General features: G+C 42.7%; 1 protein-coding gene across 1 annotated transcript in view; it reads left to right on the forward strand.

The window, feature by feature from the left end:
* odf2a (outer dense fiber of sperm tails 2a) overlaps window positions 1-22,767 on the forward strand; it is an 80,280-nt gene that overhangs the window by 18,703 nt on the left and 38,810 nt on the right. Inside the window, exons 6-9 of the mRNA XM_084324267.1 lie at window positions 3,203-3,347; window positions 7,898-8,097; window positions 15,317-15,458; window positions 18,530-18,655. Coding sequence (XP_084180393.1) covers window positions 3,203-3,347; window positions 7,898-8,097; window positions 15,317-15,458; window positions 18,530-18,655 — 613 coding nt within the window. The remainder of the gene's footprint in view (window positions 1-3,202; window positions 3,348-7,897; window positions 8,098-15,316; window positions 15,459-18,529; window positions 18,656-22,767) is intronic.

Raw genomic sequence — 22,767 nt, forward strand, 5'->3', positions numbered from 1 at the left:
AGCCCTACTACCCGCACGCCACCAACCCTGACTGGAACGCAGAGAGCTGCGCAATGTTGGTCGCGGCAGCCAGGTTCAGCGTTGAGGCGATGTAGGCCACATCGCCAGCTGCCGGGCCGACTTACCCCTCAGCATCGGCTTCTTCTTTGGCACCCACATCATATCTAGGCAAAGGACGGCTACCAGCGGTTTGTCAAGCTGCGGCATGCCGCTCTTTAAGCCCCGGACCAGACCCTCCACCTGCGTAAACGGCAGGTAGGCGGGCATCAGGCCTGTGATACGGGGCACCACCTGTCCCCGGGTCAAGTAGACGTCCATAGCGGGAAAACCTGGGCACAGCATGTCCGGTCTGCCCCTCTGGGCTCTCCCGAAAGAAGTGGCCTACCATGGCATCGGACGCAGGCGTCGGCAGAGGTACTGGCAACGGAATCCACCATTAGCCTGGGGAAGAGCATGAAGCTGTACCTGCTGCCTCTCTTCTTCCGAACTCACTTCTCATGGGGTTGGGGTACTGAACCCCGACTCTGCCAGCGAGGCATCTCGTCGTTGGGTCGGGGTACTGAACTCTGACTCTGCCAGTCTTCCATATAGTCCTCCATCTCCATCGGCGGTAGGAGAGCGCAAGGGTCCTCCTCTGGCACCAGCCCTTCCGCAGAACCGAAGGCATCCGGTCCTGCGTACTGTTCCTCCACATCTGACCACCCGCCACACTCGCTCACCGCTGAACGTCGGGAGCAAGCTGAAGCGGAGAGTTTGCGCCGCAAATCATCCGCCATCAGAGAGACCGCGCCCGGGCTGGTCGGGGGTCTGCCCAGACTGATGGGGACGCCGGGGCCGGAGGTCCTCCTCACGAGTGAGGGGCGCTCCATGGCCTCCGGGCGGCTTGCACTCGGCACTGCACGCCGCAGGGGCTCACCCTCCCGCCATGATCGCGTGTTCAGGGAGCCCCCGCGGCGAACGGTGGAGGTCGAGAGGAGGAAGCGCTGGTGGAGTCCCATAAAGGGCTTCTTTAATCCCGATGGTGATGCCATCCCAAGAAGAAAAAAACGGATAGCAAAACAAACAAATTTCCAGACTGAGCAACACTTTCGAGCGCACACTGCCGGAGAAATAACTTAAAACGACCTTAGAATTGTTCGAGATAGGTTATTCATGTTCATGGAGTCATGTGCGTGTGAATTTGCTAAGATGTTTTTGGTGTGTCCGCTGACACTAGAAGTGCTCTGGAGGCCCAGGTAGCTGCATATTTGTACACTGCAAAAAATGTTATCTTATCAAGTGAAGATATCTTGTATTTGGTACAATAAGTCCAATATTGAGTAGAATTATCTTGAATTATCTTATTCCACTAGCAGATAATTTTGCTTATTTTTTCTTGAATTGTCAATTTAATCTTGTTTTAAGAAAATGTTAATCTTCTTTTATTAAACATAATCAGGAAAAAAAAATCTAAATTATCTGCCAGTGGGATAAGATAATTCAAGATAATTCTACTCAATATTGGACTTATTGTACCAAATAAAAGATATTTTCACTTGATAAGATAAAAAAAATTTGCAGTGTAAATGTCAAGATTACCTCAATCAGCGTCAATCACGAGTGAACTCGTTTTTTGGAATTTATCTTCTTTTTTTCGATTTTAATATTCTATACACTCACGAACCTCTGTGTTATCATTGAAACTCATTCTGAGACCTTGAGAGTGCAATGCTGGCCGAATCCTGCTAGGTGGCAGTATCGCCTACCCTTTGAAACCTTATTTCACACTGTTAAATTTTATATGGTCCGGGCGGGGAATTTGGACCCGGGCGAGTGAAACGCTTCATTCAAGAAACTTGGAACGCGTCCAGCACACTTGATGCATATTTTGTGCCATTTCATGTCAGGGACCTGATGGACATCAATACTGGAAATTGCGATCAGACAATTGGAATATTCATTTTGGAATACCTCCTAGCAAAGGTAAGGACTATATGACATCAATCCTACTTTGATCCTACAATGATTTCACATCGATCACAACGATCAACGTATGTAGTACAGTAGTATTCAAAACGTATGCCATTGCTGACGATCAGAGCATCACAAAACGACCCCCCCCCCTTTGATGCCTTCATGATGAAACATAATACCTATTATATACCTTTTGATTTGGAAATAATATCGTGTCCAGGCGAGCAACGCCAACGACTTTCGCAAAATGCACATAGCGCTCCATAACTCAGCTCCCAGGAATTAGCTCGGATCACTCTGAAACTATACAATATTCACCACGGGATAACACGCGAACGTATACATGAAAAAATTAAAACATTTTTGTACATGTTGGATGAGAGATAGTGACTGTCAAATGAGCCATATTGTCTCCATAGCTATAATATAGGATATAGATATAGCTCTGCAAACATCGTGACGCACAGTGAAAATGCCTATCTTTTAAAGCGTGGCCCATTGATGATCAATAAGGAAGATTGACGACGAGTATCACTCTAAGCCCCACAGCTAGTGGGCGTTTGTGCTGTGTGGTGAAATAAGTTTGGACAATTATAAAGCCCATCGTTGTGGCATACAGACAGTGTTTACTTGGCTGCACATGGCGTTTGTTTTGGAAGCGAGTGTGTCTGGGTCATCATTTTCACAATCTCTGTACTGTACTGTGGACATGAGTTTCAGGCAGTTTTACAAGTGTTGCTACTAATAACGAGTAAATTATAGTCATCATGCAGGCGTGCTGTATTTCTGTAGTAGTTAGCTAACATGCATTAGCAAGCATTGTGTACAGATGTCGTCCGGTAACATTAGATAGATTTGTATTGTGTTGAGAGAGAGCGATAATTCAAATATAAAATGGGCAGATGTTGCGCACAGCAGACCACGTTAAGTGAAAGAGAGGAAGAAAACATCTGGTTACTGACATTGGATAGTCGGCTATCAAAATAACTTATGCACATCCCTAATAGAAAAACGAATCTTGTTTCTCTCATACAAACAGAGATGTCTGAGATTCTGAGAGATTCCTACAGTATTTCTGTGGGAATATTATAGAAATGTCTAGTGGAAGCTGATTGGTTTTATGAAACTGCAGTAGTTATAGAGACAAAATAATATGATAATATCAACATTTTCCTATCCAGCCCAAATCACCATTTTCAACTGGGGTGCCTCGCCTTAATGTTGGTATGTGGCACTATTGTTCCCACAGGTTGGAATGGGATAATAGTATGTCACAAGACAAAGATGCACTGCTCAGGAAGCTGATGGAAGCAGAGATGGACGGAAAAGCAGCTGCCAAGCAAATGTCGGCCCTGCGCAACTCTGTCTCCAAGGCGAGGAGTGCAGGTGGCAGTGTGAGTTCCCTAATCCCCTCTCACAAAGCACACAAACCTATATATACAGCATATCCCTCTCACAAAGCACACACATCTATATATACAGCATATCCCTCTCACAAAGCACACAAACCTATATACAGCATATCCCTCTCACAAAGCACACAAACCTATACAGCACACAAACATACAGCATATACCTCTCACAAAGCACACAAACCTATACAGCACACAAACCTATATACAGCATATCCCTCTCACAAAGCACACAAACCTATATACAGCATATCCCTCTCACAAAGCACACAAACCTATATACAGCATGTCCCTCTCACAAAGCACACAAACCTATACAGCACACAAACCTATATACTGTACGTATATCCCTCTCACAAAGCACACAAACCTATATATACAGCATATCCCTCTCACAAAGCACACAAACCTATACAGCACACAAACCTATATACGTATATCCCTCTCACAAAGCACACAAACCTATATATACAGCATATCCCTCACAAAGCACACACACACACCTACATATATATATATATATATATATTTCTCTCTCACAAAGCACACAAACCTATATATATGTTTATCCCTCTCACAAAGCACACAAACCTATATACGTTTATCCCTCTCACACAGCACACAAACCTATATAGTATACAGTATATCCCTCTCACAAAGCACACGCACACCTACGTCACTACCATACCTGATTTTAAAGTTGAAATTACGGGCATTTTAAAGAATGAGATGGGAGAATGTTGATACTTCACTGCATAATGTGGTGTTATATTTTATATTTATGCAAGAGGCTGCGGTCTCGACTCCCGGAGTCAGCATTGCCTGCGGCTTGGGCCAGTCGTCATACTATCTCAATTGGAAGAGGTAGCGGGTGGAAAGTCGATGGGTGGGGATTGGACGTTGTGGACAGCGACTCCTACAGGTTGGTTGGGTGATGCCTGTACGTGTGTAGCCTTTTTCCAACGTGTCTGCGTTTCCGGGTTCCCGTTTTGCGCTCTGATTGGCCGCTGACCTACGCTAGTACGCCCCCCTCGCTATGAGCGTAGCAGAAGGACGAGGACGGACGCTGAAATCGAACAGCTGTTAGCGCGATAGCCGCCGTTCTCAAAACCTAACAATGCCCGATCTAAACTGGTTCTCTCCTCTTTGTATACCTTTGTCCTCACAAGTATTCTGCCAGGGAACTTATGGACACGACAATAGTAATAAGTAATAACATTCTGCAATGTTAAATAACGTTTATCCATTCAACTAGCGGTACTAGGTAGCTAGCCTAGCCGCAATGCTATGGTCGATCCCATTCACGTTAGCATGTAAGCTAACAACAGCGTTAGTGCAGCTAAAGGGGCTATCGTATCAACATCAGCGTCCGTCCTGCTCAAACACCTTATAACTACTACTATTGTCGTGTCCAAAGTATTCTGACAGGGAATTTATGGACACGACAATAGTAGTAGTTATAAGGTGTTTGAGCAGGACGGACGCTGATGGGTCATCTGCCTGGCTGGTCGTTTTTTAAATCTACCACCCACCTTGTTTTCCCACTCCTCATTGAGCGACACCACAAGTTCACTTAGTAGCTACAAGCTCGTAATTGAATTAAAATGAAGAGAACTATAGATCGTTTTTTGTAAAGAAAAATTTTGCGGTGCTTGTACCCGTCTTATTCAGGTTTACAATCATTTACATAACATCTTAAGAATTTACTAATGTGTATGGGAACTGACAAAAAAGGTAACAGTAAAGGTAATGCTTAAAATGTATTATTGCAGCCACAAAAGGCGTGAAAAATATTGGGTGCACTTAAATTATGTGCTGGTGCACCTAAATGAAAAAGTTAGGTGCACTGGTGCAACCAATGTAAAAAGTTAGTCTCGAGCCCTGGTAATGCAAAAAAAATCCAATTATCTGATCGCCATTCCAAATACTGCTTGTGGAGGTCCGTCCCACGTTGTGCGGCATTGCATATGAGGGGGGGGGGGGGGGCAGCATCGCAGATGTATCGTTTGTAAACGCTAGTCCTGCCGGAGTACTTAAACCCCGCCCGCACGGCTCAGATCGGGCCAGAAACTACACCATTTATAATGGAGCGTAGGCGGCGGTATTTGCCCTTTTGTGAGCTCAGACCCATTCCCAATGATAACATCAGGCTGGATGGATGAAAAATGAATGGATATAGCTAATAAAAGAAATAACGATTAAAACCCGAGTTTTCTCGTGATTGGCGCTGAGCGGTTGGTGAGTTAACCCGACTTTTCTCGTGACTGGCGCAGAATGAGTTAACGGCAACATACAGGTCCGTGACATTGAATAGAATATTAAAATTGAAAAAAAAGGAAAAACGATCCAAAAAGGTATATATACATTATTTGGCCCTTAACTCAATGGACGCCATACCCGAATAAAGTCGGGTTAACTCGGCAACGCTTGAGCGCCAAACCAGAGAAAAGTCGGGTTTTCATCGTTAATATCTTTTATTCGATATTTCCATTCATTATCCATCCAGCGAGCCTGGTGTTATCATAGGGAATGAGTCTGAGATCTCAAAAGTGCAATACTGGCCGCATCCTACCAGGCGGCGGTATCGAGCACCCTTTGAAACATTGTGTCTTGGGCTGATTTTTCCATGTCGGGCAAGGGGAGCGGTTGTCCCGATCGGCTTGAGGAGCGTCAAATGCTCCAGATGGATGATGTGTGGCGGATTATGTTGGCGACACGATCGACACCAATACTGGGACTCGCAATCAGATAATTGGAATATTCTTTTCGGGGTACATCCTAGTCAAGGTAAGGGCTATATGATATCAATCTTGCGTTGATCAAAGCATGCCTTCATTGCGATCCGAGCGTATGTGTGTAACGCTAGTCCATAACGTATTCTGTTGGTGACGATCAAAGCATCAAAAAGCGGTTGGCACGCAAACACGTATTAATACGTTGTTGGCCCCGAATGAGTTAACCTGTTCCACTCGACAGGGTCGGTACCGACCCCTTTTGACCTTATTAAATTATTATTATATTTTTATGAAGATAGAAAAAAATTTGTGATTTTAAAATCAACCGTTTTCAAGTATTATTATCACTACTATGTCACAAATACATGTAGAATGTAAAACGTTAGGTTGGCAATAGTTTAGCAATAGGTTAAAAGTGTATTTATATCATTTTAAGTTTTTTATGTGCAAACGTTTTTTTTGACACGGAACCGGATATGGAAATGTTGAACCATGGGAATTGGAATCTTTTTGCGGCCATTTTGCAGAGGACATCGCGATCTATCTGCCAGCGTTGGAATTTCTCCAATCTACACTTCCTGTGGTCCACTATGGTGGTTCAAAGTTCGGCGTTCTGAATGAATCATATCAATAATTGTTATGATTCGCGATAATAAGCTACAAAAGGTAACGTTTTTGACAAATATTGAAACGCAGTCAGTTTCTCCACACTATTGTTAACATATAGGAAGAATTAGATCTGAAATTAGTTTCAATATGGTTACACTGTGGGGGAAATAAAATATTACAGTCGATTACAGTAAATATCAGTATCTGTTATTATGCAAGCCTGGTGATACTATATCCAAATTGAACTCGGCCATTTGAAAGATACTATATGTATATATATATATAAATGTGCGAATTGGCTATAATAAGGTAATGTATAAGCATATATTCTATATTCTATATTCTATAATAATATTTCAAATTGCATTGGTCCGGATGGGAGAATTCAGTACTGTATATACAGAACCTTCAATTTGATCATCTTCCCTTTATTAATTTCCTTAGATCTTTTGTACACATGATCTCAAGAGGGTACTGAATGAGCTCAGTGGCAGTTCTTTAAGTTTGGTCATTATTATCATGGTTTTATTCACTGTCAAAGATGAAAAGAAAAATCATAATTCATATTTTCCTTTGTTTCATCACAATTTAAGCAAGCCTAGTAATAGACACAATATTTCTGACACTGAGAATACATTCATTGAGGTCCATAGATGTTCCTAGATACCAATAATATGCAAATAGCCCTTGTAGAAGTGGAGCAATATTCCATTTACCTAGGTATACATTTTATGCAGATTTTCACCTGGGGTGGAACAGGTGTATTTTTGTTGTTGCTGTTTTCTCTGACCTGGGGCAACAGGGCCTTTGCTGCAACTGCCCCCTCCCTCTGGAATGCCAGCCACAGCCACAATGCCAACACCCTACCATCCTTAAAAAATGCCTTCACTCTTGCTTTTGACCCATAGTTGTTTGTTTTGCTTTTTATCCCTATTCTGTAAAGCATATTTGAGCACTGTGAAAAGCACTATATAGATCCAATGTATTATTATTATTATTATTATTATTATTATTATTATTATTATTATTATTATTATTATTATTATTATTATTATTATTATTATTATTATTATTATTATTATTATTATTATTATTCTCTTGTTTAAACACTGTGCAGTTACCCCTTATGGCCACAGGGTGCCAGTGTTCTACAGTGCAGCTTTAGATACAACTTGTGTGCGTGTGTAGGTGGATCTGCGTAAGAAAGAGCAACAGCTGAGCGCCTCCCAGAGGGTCATAGCGGAACACCTGAGCGCCTCCCAGAAGGTCATAGCGGAGCAGGAGCAGGAGCTGGCCGAGGCAGCGAAGGAGCTGGTGGTGACGGAGCAGGAGAACACGCGTCTCCGTCACTCCATGGAGAAGATGCGGGAGGACAGCGACTACAGCAGGCAAGGGAGAGAGAGAGAGAGTAATAAGGCATATGCCATCATGATTATTAAATTATTCAGCTCGGCCTTTTGAACCCCAAGTCAAAATATATATATATTTTAGTATACTTTTTATGTATTCAGAAAGTATACTAAAGTTGTGTACTGAATTGAAACCACTTAAGTTGTATTGGGTGTGTAAAAAGCTTATTAAAATTATACATGTTATGTATGTTACTTTTGCTTAACAAAATAGTACACTTTTAATATGTTTACTAAAGTACAACTTAGGTTTGGTAAACATCTCGGTTTTCTTTTTAAGTGTACTTAAGATTACATATGAATGGCTATCATTTGGCACGGTAGAGGACGGAATGCATTCATATCCTACCCATGTTGCCTGTTGCACTTCTCCATTACACAACAGACGTGTGAATGGAGTCGGGAAGGTAGGAGGAGTCCTATCCTATCCTATAACCCTAGTTATGAGTTCTGGCAAGCGTTCTGCTCGCTATTGGACAGCTCGTTCATACTCTAACTCTAACGTATACATTGAACGAATTTTCCACATGCACCTTATCTACCCGGCCACGCCCACTTCCGGTCACGTATATAACCGTGACGAGGGGTCGTACTCATCCTCCCGAGTCTTGAACTTCATTCGAAAGACAGTCAGGGGTCCTCAGTGCGTGAAGCAGAACGCTTGCCAGAACTCATATAACTAGGGTTATAGGATAACCATCGTTATATTTCGTTCTGGCTTTGCGTTCTGCTCGGTATTGGACAAAAGGAGCGGATAAATGTACCTGCTGAGGCCCCCTTTACAACCATCAGAACAATGGCGAGGGTCCGGGCCCTCACACCCGTCCTAGTGAGGGGCGGAGGGATAGAACAGACTGTGCGGAAAAAAAAGGGTGCAGCACCCAAAAATATGCAGAAGGCGAGTAGACTGTGGGAAAAAGACCCTACCTCATACGCGAAGCATATGTTCGCTTCCACATCTCGTGGGGTCGGGGTTTCGAACCCTGACTGCCAGCGAGGCGCATCGTGGGGTCTGGGTTTTAAACCCTGACTCCGCCAGCGAGGCCTTAGCGGCGGGATGCGGAGGAGGTCCCAGCCCCATGCACCGCCAGAGGAACAGGGCTAGGACCAGACCAAACGGACCTGGTGAGGACAACGAGGCTGTGGCATAGAGACCGCCTCAGATGTTTGCTTGTGACACCACCTCCCCGGGAGGGCTACCAAGTTCCATGTTCTTTTTTTTTTTTTTTTTTTTTTCCCCCTCCATTTTCCTCCGATTTTCTCCCATCCCAATGTTAGTCGTATGCCAATTCCCAGTCCCTTCCTGGTCGCTGCGCACTTACCCCCCACAGTCAGATCATCTGGGAGAGTGGAGGCTACCACGTGCTTCCTCCGACACACGTCCAGCCAATCACCGCTTCTTTTCACCTGGCAGCGCGGATTCTCATTGAGAGGGCGTAGCGTGTGGGAGGACCACACTATCCCCCTCACGTCCAATCCGCGCTTAGCAGGCGCCCCGACCGAACTGTAGGAGTCGCTGTTTACAACGACCCGGACCCACCCCGCCAGCTTCTCCCACCCTCTGATACAGCCAATTGTATCAGTGCAGACGGCCAGCCAAGCTGGTGACAACCCCGGAGCTGTGAGCTGGATTCGAACAGGCAAATCCAGCTCAGCTCCGGGGCTGGTGACGAACGCAATCTCCGCTCGGCCACCTAACCGCCCCCCAAGTTCCATGTTCTAACGAATCATTGACTGGTAGGTGGGGGTTCAGGACGAGTCCTGAGTCTCTGACACAGCCGACCCTCCCAAACCGGCGCACTATTAAACCGGTATTTCCTCCAGGGCCCTCGGGCTGACAGATGCATTGTACGGGAAGAGAGCATGAAGCTGTACCTGCTGCCTCTCTTCCTCCAAACTCCCTTCACGTGGGGTTGGGGTACTGAACCCCGACTCTGCCAGCGAGGCATCTAGTCGTTGGGTCGGGGTACTGAACTCTGACTCTGCCAGTCCTCCATGTAGTCCTCCATCTCCATCGGCAGCGGCGGCAAGAGAGCGCAAGGGTCCTCCTCTGGCACCAGCCCTTCCGCAGAACCGAAGGCATCCGGTCCTGCGTACTGTTCCTCCACATCTGACCACCCGCCACACTCGCTCACCGCTGAACGTCGGGAGCAAGCGGAAGCAGAGAGTTTGCGCCGCAAATCGTCTGCCATCAGAGAGACCGCGCCCGGGCTGGTCGGGGGTCTGCCCAGACTGATGGGGACGCCGGGGCCGGAGGTCCTCCTCACGAGTGAGGGGCGCTCCATGGCCTCCGGGCGGCTTGCACTCGGCCCTGCACGCCGCAGGGGCTCACCCTCCCGCCATGATCGCGTGTTCAGGGAGCCCCCGCGCCGACGGTGGAGGTCGAGAGGAGGAAGTGCTGGTGGAGTCCCATAAAGGGCTTCTTTAATCCCGATGGTGATGCCATCCCAAGAAGAAAAAAACGGATAGCAAAACAAACAAATTTCCAGACTGAGCAACACTTTCGAATGAAAGAAACGAGGAGGATGAGTACGGTCACGGTTATATACGTGACCGGAAGTGGGCGTGGCCACATGCTTATTGCATGTGGAAAATGTATACGTTAGACACTAGAGTATGAACGAGCAATAGCAATAGCGAGCAGAACGCAAAGCCAGAACGAAATATAACGGACGTTCATTGCTCTGAGACTCTGGTGATCAGCTTGCTTGCACCAGTTTATGTAAGAACTTGGAAATGCCTGAGTGAACCTCATATTGTAGTTGATATACCTATGCATTAAAAACAAATTAGTTTGTGTTTCCCCTGAAAAAAAAAATTAACAGCGGTGTTGTGCGCACGCTGCCGAAATCCATATTTGTGCATGATGCGCACGTGCCGCCGGAATCCATATTAGCGCACACTGCCGGAGAAATAATTTAAAACTACCTTAGAATTGTTCGAGATAGGTTATTCACATGGAGTCATGTGCGTGTGCATTTGCTAAGATGTTTTTGGTGTGTCCGCTGACACTAGTGCTCTGGAGGCCCAGGTAGCTGCATATTTGTAGACTGCAAATTTTTTTTATCTTATCAAGTGAAAATATCTTGTATTTGGTACAATAAGTCCAATATTGAGTAGAATTATCTTGAATTATCTTATTCCACTGGCAGATAATTTTGCTTATTCTTTCTTGATTTGTCAATTTAATCTTGTTTTAAGAAAATGTTAATCTTGTTTTATTAAAAAAACATAATCAGGAAAAGAATTGCTAAATTATCTGCCAGTGGGATAAGATAATTCAAGATAATTCTACTCAATATTGGACTTATTGTACCAAATACAAGATATTTTCACTTCATAAGATTATTTTTTTTGCAGTGTAGTTGTAACCAGGGTAAATGTCAAGATGAACTCAATCAGCGTCAATCACGAGTTAACTCGTTTTTAGAATTTTTTCTATTTTCTTCTATTTTAATATTCTATACACTCACAAACCTCTGTGTTATCATTGAAACTCATTCTGAGTGCAATGCTGGCCGAATTCTGCTAGGTGGCAGTATCGTGTTACATTTGATATGGTCCGGGCGGAGAATTTGAAGTGAAACGCTTCATTCGAGAAACTTGGAACACGTCCAGCACACTTGATGCATATTTTGTGCCATTTCATGTCAGGGACCTGATGGACATCAATACTGGAAATTGCGATCAGACAATTGGAATATTCATTTTGGAATACCTCCTTGTTTACATCAGGGTCCCCCATTTTCAATTCATCAGGACATATATGACATACAACATGACATACAGATAGACAGTACTGCTACATCTATACATGTATGACATACCAGATTTGCAAATACAGTACTGTTTGTGATACAAAGAGTCCAGAAAAGGGAGTATTTACATTTGACGTAAAAACTGTACATTGGAGGAGGTTGGGTGGGGTTGGGTAGGAGGGGTTGGGGGGGGAAACACTGTACAACTGTACAAGCAAAACTGTACATTGGAATATTGACAACCATACTAGGTAATTTACTGTACATTGGAGGGGGTTGGGGGGGGGGGGCACTGTACAAACAAACAAAACTGTACATTGGAATATTGACAACCATACTAGGTAATTTACTGTACATTGGAGGGGGTTGGGTTAGGACATTTACAGGGGCCAGTTTCGAATTGCAGTCTCCCGTAGGTGTTCTTTGAGAGTGGTTTTGAAAGTGGGTAGTGATTCACATTCCTTTACAGCTTTAGGTAGGGCGTTCCACATTGATGTGGCATAATTGCGAAACGTGTTTAGTCCCTTGTTTGAGCCGAATCTGAGTTAAACATGATTTGTGGAGCTCCCTCTGGTGTTGTGATCGTGGTATTCACTGACCTTTGGGAAGTATTTTGACATGTACATGGGTACCTTGGTCGTGTAGTGTATCTTGTAGACCAGGCCCATTTCAAGTTGCTGTACTCTGTCGTCTACTCTAAGCCATCCTAGGTTGTCAAAGTGGGCAGGGGTGAGATGGGTTCTAGGAGTAAGGTCAAGCAGTAGTCTGACCAGTTTGTTTTGAGATGTTTGTAATTTTGTTTTTAGCGCCTTTGAGGTGCTTTGGTACCATGAGGTGCAAGCATAGTTGTAGTACCCTTGAATGAGTGCTCCTGTCAGAGTCTTCAGGGTATTCTTGTTTACCAGAGAGGAGATCCGGTACAAGAATCGAGTTCGTTGGTTGACTTTTTTTATTACATTGGATGCCATTTTGTCACAGGAAAGATTAGCCTCTAGGATGGAACCCAGGTAGGTAATTTCATCTTTCCTTGTGACAATATTGTCACCCACTGTAACTGAGAAGCCATCGGTCTTGCTGAGTTTGTTATTTGAACCGAAGAGAATGGACTCTGTTTTGCCCATGTGTAATGATAATTTGTTATCAGCGAGCCATATGCAGATTTTGCCTAGTTCCGAGCTGAGGGTTTTTTCAACCTGTAACTTGTTCTTGTCAGAGACCAGCAGGGCTGAGTCATCCGCAAACAGGAACAAGTTGCAGTCACAAGCTGACGACATGTAATTTGCATAAATTAGGAACAGTAGCGGCCCTAGTATGCTTCCTTGTGGAACACCACAGCTCACTGTGAGGGGGGGGGGGATAGGGTACCGTTTACCTCCACCATCTGTTCCCTCCCCTCAAGGTAGGATTGCATCCAGCTCACTGATAGACTATCAAAACCAATTGCTTTTAGCTTGTCAATCAGAATGGAGTTATTGACAGTGTCGAAGGCCTTTTGTAGGTCCAGCATGACCATGCCGCAGTATTTGCCCGCGTCCACCTCTTGTTTGATGTGGTCGTTCAAATAGAGAAGGCATGTGTCAGTGGAGTGGGATGTTCTGAAGCCAGATTGGAATTCATAGATTAGATTTTTTTCCGCTAGGTACTTTTCGACCTGTTCGTAGACTATTTTTTCCATGACTTTCGAGATGGAGGTAAGAATAGAAACAGGGCGGTAGTTGCCTGGGTCTAATTTGCTGACCTTTTTGTGCAGAGGGGTCACTCGCAATTTTGAAGTCCTTGGGGACGTGTCCCTGTTTTATGGAGAGGTTTATTATGTGTGTGATGACTGGGGTGATGGCGGCTGCTGAGTCTCTCAGGAATTTGGAGGGGATGTTGTCATGGCCAGTGGCCTTGTTAGGTTGGAGGGCGATCCGTTTTTTGAGTACCTCATGCCATTTCCAGCTTGAAGTCGTCCTTGCGGACCCCTAGGTTTTTGTAGTAAGCTACTATGTGTTCTACCACATAATGCCCTGAGTCGGAGGGTAGTTTGTTTACCAGTGTTGTGGCTATGTTTGTGAAGAAAATGTTTAAGTAATTGGCTACATCCAGCTTGTCTGTGATGAGCATGTTGTCCGTGTTTATGTTTATGTTTGAGAATCTGGTTTTAAGTTTTTTACTGCAGCCTAGTTGATTATTGAGTAATTTCCAAAGTTCACGTGGTTTGTTTTTGTTTTCCTCAGTTTTGTCATTGATGAAATTCTTTTTAGCAGTTTTGATCATGGAGTTTACGTCGTTTCTTAGTCTGTTTCTTTCCAGTTTGAGTTCAGTCACGTGGGCTTGGAGTTCACTGCTCGTGCTTTTGGTAAGCTTTGACTGACTTTTACGAAATTCGGTTTTGAAACCAAGCCATGTTTCTTCAACCAGTGTACCATTGAGTTCATCTGACCAGTCCAGACTCTCCAGTTCAAGGTTAAAGGCCTCACTAGAGTAGGTTTTGAGGTCTCTAGATGTGACTGTTTTGTGGTAGCCAGCCTTTTATTTTAGCTTTTTGCGGGTACAGAATATCATATAATGATCACTTAACCCGCATGCTATAACCCCTTTATTGGAGATCTTGGACTTGTCGGAGGTCAGAATGAGGTCAATGGTAGTCTGAGTTGACTCACATACACGTGTGGGTTGGGTGATTAGCTGGCTGAGGCCGTGCAGATCACAAAACCTACTGAATGACTTGAAGACGGTCAGCTAGTGGGCGTTTGTGCTGTGTGGTGAAATAAGTTTGGACAATTATAAAGCCCATCGTTGTGGCATACAGACAGTGTTTACTTGGCTGCACATGCCGTTTGTTTTGGAAGCGAGAGTGTCTGGGTCATCATTTTCACAATCTCTGTACTGTACTGTGGACATGAGTTTCAGGCAGTTTTACAAGTGTTCCTACTAATAACGAGTACATTATAGTCATCATGCAGGCATGCTGTATTTCTGTAGTTAGCTAACATGCATTAGCAAGCATTGTGTACAGATGTCGTCTGGTAACATTAGATAGATTTGTATTGTCGTGTTGAGAGAGAGAGAGAGAGAGATAATTCAAATATAAAATGGGCAGATGTTGCACACAGCAGACCATGTTAAGTGAAAGAGAGGAAGAAAACATCTGGTTACTGACATTGGATAGCCGGCTATCAAAATAACTGTTATGCACATCCCTAATAGAAAAACGAATCTTGTTTCTCTCATACAAACAGATGTCTGAGATTCTGAGAGATTCCTACAGTATTTCTGTGGGAATATTATAGAAATGTCTAGTGGAAGCTGATTGATTTATATGTTTTATGAAACTGCAGTAGTTATAGAGACAAAATAATATGATAATATCAAAATTTTCCTATCCAGCCCAAATCACCATTTTCAACTGGGGTGCCTCGCCTTAATGTTGGTATGTGGCACTATTGTTCCCACAGGTTGGAATGGGATAGTATGTCACAAGACAAAGATGCACTGCTCAGGAAGCTGATGGAAGCAGAGATGGACGGAAAAGTAGTTGCCAAGCAAATGTTGGCCCTGCGCGACTGTGTCTCCAAGACGAGGAGTGCAGATGGCAGTGTGAGTTCCCTAATCCCCTCTCACAAAGCACACAAACCTATATATACAGCATATCCCTCTCACAAAGCACACACATCTATATATACAACATATCCCTCTCACAAAGCACACAAACCTATATATATATATATCCCTCTCAAAAAGCACACAAACTTATAATATACAGCATATCCCTCTCACAAAGCACACAAACCTATACAGCACACAAACCTATATACAGCATATCCCTCTCACAAAGCACACAAACCTATATACAGCATGTCCCTCTCACAAAGCACACAAACCTATATATATGTATATCCCTCTCACAAAGCACACAAACCTATATATACGTTTATCCCTCTCACACAGCACATGCACACCTACGTCACTACCATACCTGATTTTAAAGTTCAAATTACGGGCATTTTAAAGAATGAGATGGGAGAATGTTGATACTTCACTGCATAATGTGGTGCAGGGCTGACCCCTATTGGTCGATTAGTCGACTAATCGGTCGAAAGGAGCCGTAGTCGACTGGCCAACATCTTAGTTGAATATAAAAAAATATATATATTTATAAAAAAATGTATCATTCTTTCCAAAAGAAAAGAGGCATAGAAGCGTGGCTAACGCTAATGGCACGCATACCAGAGGCTAACTGCCTACGAAAACAGGCACAGAGGCACTGAAAGAGGATTTCACCCATCTAATGAACACACTAGACTAGTCAAATATCAAGATGTATCCATCAGTGGACCAATTGCATGCTTTTGCAGAGGACAAGAAGCCTTCAGTCGACTCATTCAGACATTAGGCACCCCCCACAGCCAATTTTTTTATCTTTTTAATTACAAATATTATACGTTTTTTTTTTTTTTAACAAATAGTCGACTAACGGCACATTTTGGCCAATCATAATCGACCATCCAAATCCTTAGTCGGGGACAGCCCTTGTGGTGTTATATTTTATATTTATTAACTTGACCTTCTCTCCCCAGCAACCTCTTGCAAAGCCTCACCTTCCCTCCTCTTTCTACCTTTTTTACCCTACCCTCTAATCTCCCCCAATCCCATTCAATCTTGTTTGCTGCAGCTCAAATGTATCCTCTTGCCCCACTTTGCCTTTTATGTCTCTGTCTGTGTTTGTGTATTGTATGTTTGTTTTTTGTTTTGCTGCTGTCTTGCTCGAAAAAGAGATCATTGATCTCAAGTGACTACCTGGTAAAATAAAGGTTAAATAAAAAATAAATATATTTCCCTCTCACAAAGCACACAAATTATACAGTATATCCCCCTCACAAAGCACACAAACCTACAGCATAGCCCTCTCACAAAGCACACAAACCTGTATACAGTATATCCCTCTCACAATCCATACAAATCTACAGTATATATCACTCACAGTGCATACAAACCTGTATATATATCCCTCTCACAAAGCACACAAATCTCTATATATATCCCTCTCACAAAGCATACAAACCTATACAGTATATATCCCTCTCACAATGCATACAAACCTATTTAGAATGTATTATAACTAGGGATGTTCGATGTTGGCTTTTTTGCCGAAATCCGATATACCGATATATGCAGGGTCCCCCCCCCCCCCCTTTTTTGACAATAAATAAAGTATGAATTTCTTCTTACTTGCTGGTAAATAAAGGTTAAATACATTTAAAAATATATATATATTATTATTTTTTTTTTTAACCGATACCGATAATTTCCGATATTACATTTGAATGCCAATATCGGCAGATAACATCTCTAATTATAATATGTTTACCAGAGGTTAATATTTCAAACTATCATCAACAAGTTTGATAGCTTACATCATAGGTGTCAAACGCATGGCCCGCGGGCCAAATGTGGCCCGCCACGTCATTTGATGTGGCCCCCCAAGAGCTCTGGATTTTTTTTTTTTTTTTTAAACATTAATCTTGGGTTAAAAAATAGCGGCGTTAAAATAATTCTGGGTTAATGCGTTAATAAAGCTTTGACAGCCTTAGTTATTACACATACATGTGTGTTGAACATCTGAGGTATTGATGAAGTAACAAAGGAAAAAAGCCAAAAGCACTTACTCCTCAGACATTCTTTGACAATTTTACAGCCCAAAATACAAAAAAGATCCAGGCGGAATAGGTAACAAAGGGTTGAAGAAATATTGTCTGAACTGTCAGATGCAAGCTGGCTGTGTGACATAACCGAGCATCTCGCTCAATTGAATAAGAAGCTGTAGGGACGCAAACAAGTCCCACCCAAAACTTGACCAATATAGTTGTGAACTGAGACAACCCTTATTTTGTTATTTTTGAGTACAGTTACAGTTGTGTGTTCATGCAGACACATAATAGCAATTTCATTACGAATTGAAAATGGGGGACCCTGATGTAAACAAGTCGAAAGTCTTTCTCTGGTCTGCATCCCCTTAACAATTGTGTGTATTGAGCTGTACTGTACTGTACCCATTCTGCAATCTGTTAATTAAAGTTAATTAAACTATCTTCCATTAGTTGGATGTATGGCCTCTGCAAGGTTGTGTGCAGCCATTTGTTTTTGTAACATCTGCTACATCTGTCCCACGCGTTCTTTGCAGCTCACAGTTGTTAGTTCTGCCCCTCTTGACTGTGACAAAAAGGTTTTGAACAAACTTAATGTCATAGCTTGTATTTGATGATATTCTTCTTTGTTATTTACTTGAATGGTTTGATCATTGATTGATGGAGTAATATGGGGTTCTGATAAACTAAAATTATTTGTTAAAATAACATAAGCTAACATATATTTTTACATCTATGCAAATGCATATGCAATATGTATAACTTGAATAAGTAATAAATACAGAAACAACATGTTTAACAATATGTAAATGAGTAGCTACATTTATTTTACATTACATTAACATTTATATGGTCTTTGGCCCTTTGAGGGCAACCATAATGCTGATGTGGCCCTCTGTGAAAATGAGTTTGACACCCCTGGCTTACATCATCCAACATCAAGGCAACTGTCATAGTATCTTGTAACGACTTAATTAAAAGTTCTGCTTTTGTTGTTGTCTACTTTTCTTCTGGGTGGAGAAGAGGCTGTCTGGCTTCGAGTCATCCATCTCAGCACGACACAAAGAGCTGCTGCTGCAGAAACTGGAGACCTTTGAGGCGACCAACCGCACTCTTCGCCACCTGCTCCGAGAGCAGCACAGCCGCGAGGTACCGACCCACACCTAGACATCTAACCACACACCCTAACCACACCTAGACATCTAACCACACACCCTAACCACACCTAGACATCTAACCACACACCCTAACCACACCTAGACATCTAACCACACACCCTAACCACACCTAGACATCTAACCACACACCTTAACCACACCTAGACATCTAACTATACACCCTAACCACACCTAGACATCTAACCACACACCCTAACCACACCTAGACATCTAACTATACACCCTAACCACAGCTAGCCTTGGCAGCAGCCGCTTTATCATGAAAGCAAGCAAGCTCTTAATCTAGCTCCCGCGACCTTAACCTAAAGCTCTCCACATCTTGTTTATGGTGCTCCGCACGGGCCTTGATATCTACATCTCCTTCACCCAGAGATTTACCAGCAGCCACACCAAAACACTCTGCTTTATCCAGCTCCTCAATCAACCGATTTAGCAAATTCTCTTTCTTTTGGCCTGCATCGAGCTCTATCGAATAATGACCAGCTACTTGCATTAACTCATCTTTGGTACATTTCATCACCTTCTCTCTCGTTGGTTCCTCAACAAAGTCATCCATGTCTAACGCCATTTTTACTATACTCACGGTAATTGTGACAACAAGAGAGATATGCTTTAGATACAATATAATTAACAGCTGTGCTCCACTCAAACGATGTAGCACAAACTCAATTGTTCCAATATCCCAAAACAAACATTTACCAGCCGTCCTTACGACATGCTGTTCAAATTCCAACTCCCTGTATCCACACATTTTAATGTTAGCACTGGAACTAAATCACACGGCATAACATACTGGTGCGCACACGCGGACGCACTGGTCATACACTCAATATTGCCAGACCTCGGCACTGTAGACTACGCTACTTAATATTAGTAAAGACCTGAGTTGAACTCAATATCAACACTATGGACTACAAATGCATACAGATCATATACCATAATATCGCCAAACCCGGCACAGCAGACAATGCTACTTGATACTAGTTATAGATCTCTGCTGAGTTGAACCACACAACAAGATATACCTTGTGGAGTCATTTACTTTTAGACATTTATTCCAAAACTCTCCAGAAACACAAACAATGTGAGGCTAAACCTCTTGTGTTAACTCAAACAACACGCAACAACAACATTCAAACAGGTGCTCATTATAATTTGATAAGACTATCAAATAGCTTCAAATTCTAAACTGCAGTCTATTAAAGACTGTTAGACCACCACATGTCTACCATAACAACAAAAAACTTAGTTCAGTTCCTAACCAACTAACTATATATTTATCTGGCCCCCTAAACCTACCTATACTGAAAGCTATACTCACTGTAGCCCTAACCCTCTTCAACCGTACCTGCGACCAGCCAAAGATCATATTGACCATACACCCATCAGGCATATGGTACTAATCATTTCAATGACTGCCCCATGGTTAAGCGGTCCACAGGATTCTAACAAAAGCCAGAAATGATAATTACCTACCTGTGGTGTCATCTAAACTAACTATTTTAAAGCATACAAGACAGTCAAATCAAATTACAAATAAGAGCATACTCACCTGCTTGAATCCCGGAGCCCCCATGTTACAACCAAGCATATCTGACTTGCCCTAAGGCCTCAACAGTCACAGGAATATGGCTTGTTTCCCGGTAGGCCTTGGTTGTAAAATGGTGGACAACAAGAAGAGTCGGACACGTCTTTAGCAAAAATAACAATATTTATTTCCTATTTAAATAACAAAAGGTGGAGAGCTGGGTGCACCAGCCTCCTTGGTTCAGGATATAATCAACAGTTTACAAGCAGCATAAAGAGCAAAAAGCAAGAATGGTGAGAGCACAGGTGAGAGACACCGCCGTGACGAGCTCCTGGTCTGCTCATATAGGGCTGGGGTTCCCAAACTTTTCAGGCCGCGACCCCCACTATTATAGGAGGTAAAAAATATATATTAAAAAAAAAAGTATAATATATATATATTTTTTTTATAAATGGAAATGTATGGTTGAAACATGCAAACGTTCAAACGCACACACACTAATAAGCATTGGAGGCTTTTAACCAGGGCCGGACTGGGGAAATCATTCAGGCCAGGAAATATAGTGCAAAATATAGCCCCAGTCAGGCCACTTTTTAAGCAGGGGGTCTGGGGGTCCCCCACCAGAAAATATTTTTGTTACAAAGACTTCATTTCCTGAGGCGGCTACGTGGCGTAGTGGGCAAGGCACTCGCCACGAGAGATCGAGCTGCGCAGGTGAAAAGATGCGACTGCTGTTACCTCAAGTACCGGAGGGGACTTGTGCTATGTATGACTTAGTCCACATTGCAGCCGGCTTGTGGGAGGCAAGAAACAGCGTCCGTGACAGGGGAGGGTTGAATTGGATGATACGAAATTGGGATGGGAGGAAAATATAGAAAATGGGAGAAAAAGTGGATAAAAAAAGAAAAATACTTCATTTCCTGCATTCTGGTGCAAGCATTTTTTTATTTGTACCCTTTAAATGCCAGTGTTTGTGATTTTAACAAAATTATTGTTAAAAAACAGGCTAGCATATGTAAGCAACAACACTGATTTTTATGGATTTTCTGTTTTTTTGTAATCTCAGATTGAAAAAAATATAATCTTTTATTCAACTTCAGCCCTGATCATAACACCACATATTCATTTTATAATTCGAACCCTTTAAACGCCAGTGTGTGTGATGGCATATATTTGCAATATATCAAATGCTGGGGGGGATTATTACAGGCTAGCATGTGTCAATGATTAGCAACAACGGTTTTTTGTAAGGGTCCCGCCTCCACCAATCACATGCAGCTCCCTTTGTGTGTGTGAGACCAAGAGACAGAGAGAGAGAGATAGTTCTCCAACTTGTGTGAGTTGCAGTGATCTCCTGGTTGTTCCCCGTTATCTAACTATTGCGCTGGTGCAACTAGAAACACTGGCCTGGCCTGCTTCTAAGTTCAGTGGCCTGACTGCATAAAAAAAAAAGAGAAAAGTATCATCTGGCGACCCCCCCGCGGCGGCTCGCGAACCCCACTTTGGGAACACACACACTAACCACACCTAGACATATAACCACACACCATAACCACACCAAGACCTCTGTGTCAACTAGTAGCACTCTTAGACATCTAACCACACACACTATATGTCAACTAGTAGCACCCTGAAACATCTAACCACACATCCTCTGTCAACTAGTTGATGTCAATTAGTAAATTTTTGCAAACACACCCTTACATATCCATAATGAGAGTAGGACACATTTAAACATTAATTATTAATTGTATTTTAAGTGAGGGCAACAAGGTGTTCTCCCAGCCAGCTCATAGTGAGGTTCTGATCCCAGAAAACCTCTACACCTTAGACACTTTAGATAGGTGTGGAGTTAAGCACAGTGTTTAAGTCCTGAACTCTGAATTGGGCCCTTAATGAGCAGGATACCTTTTGCTGTGTTAGATTAGCTAGATGTTCTAACAGCGTACTAACATGTCTTCCTTCTCTCATGCTGTCCTTGGAGGGAGAGCAGGTTTGTATACTCATCTTTTGCTAGCACCTTTTTCATGCAAAACCTGCTCACTTTGTCCTCCTCACACATGGCTCCTGGCTTCCTCACATAATTATGGATTCCTCCAGAGGAGGACAATTATCAATAATAATAGCAGCGTTTACATCAGGAGTATAATTTATGTATAATGTTGTATTCAAGATTATACCATCACCTTTTTCAAATTCCCTGGGGTCCCAATGTCCCAATCAAGTTATTATATATATATATATATATATATATATATATATATATATATATATATATATATATATATATATTAGGGATGTCCCGATCACGTTTTTTTGCTCCCGATCCGATCCCGATCATGTGATTTTGAGTATCTACCGATACCGATCTTTCCAGATCCGATCAAAAAATTAAAATTAAAAAAAGTATATATATATATTTTCTTTTTACTTTTTTTTTTGCTTTTTCTTTTTTTATTCAACAAACATGACCATGTTCACGTCTTAAACTCATACTGATGCCTTTGTTTTGGTTTTAAATTGCATATCATCATTCATTTATTTATTGTCACACA

This window comes from Notolepis coatsorum (assembly GCF_963971535.1).
Source record: "Notolepis coatsorum genome assembly, chromosome: 11".
NCBI lineage: Eukaryota > Metazoa > Chordata > Actinopteri > Aulopiformes > Paralepididae > Notolepis > Notolepis coatsorum.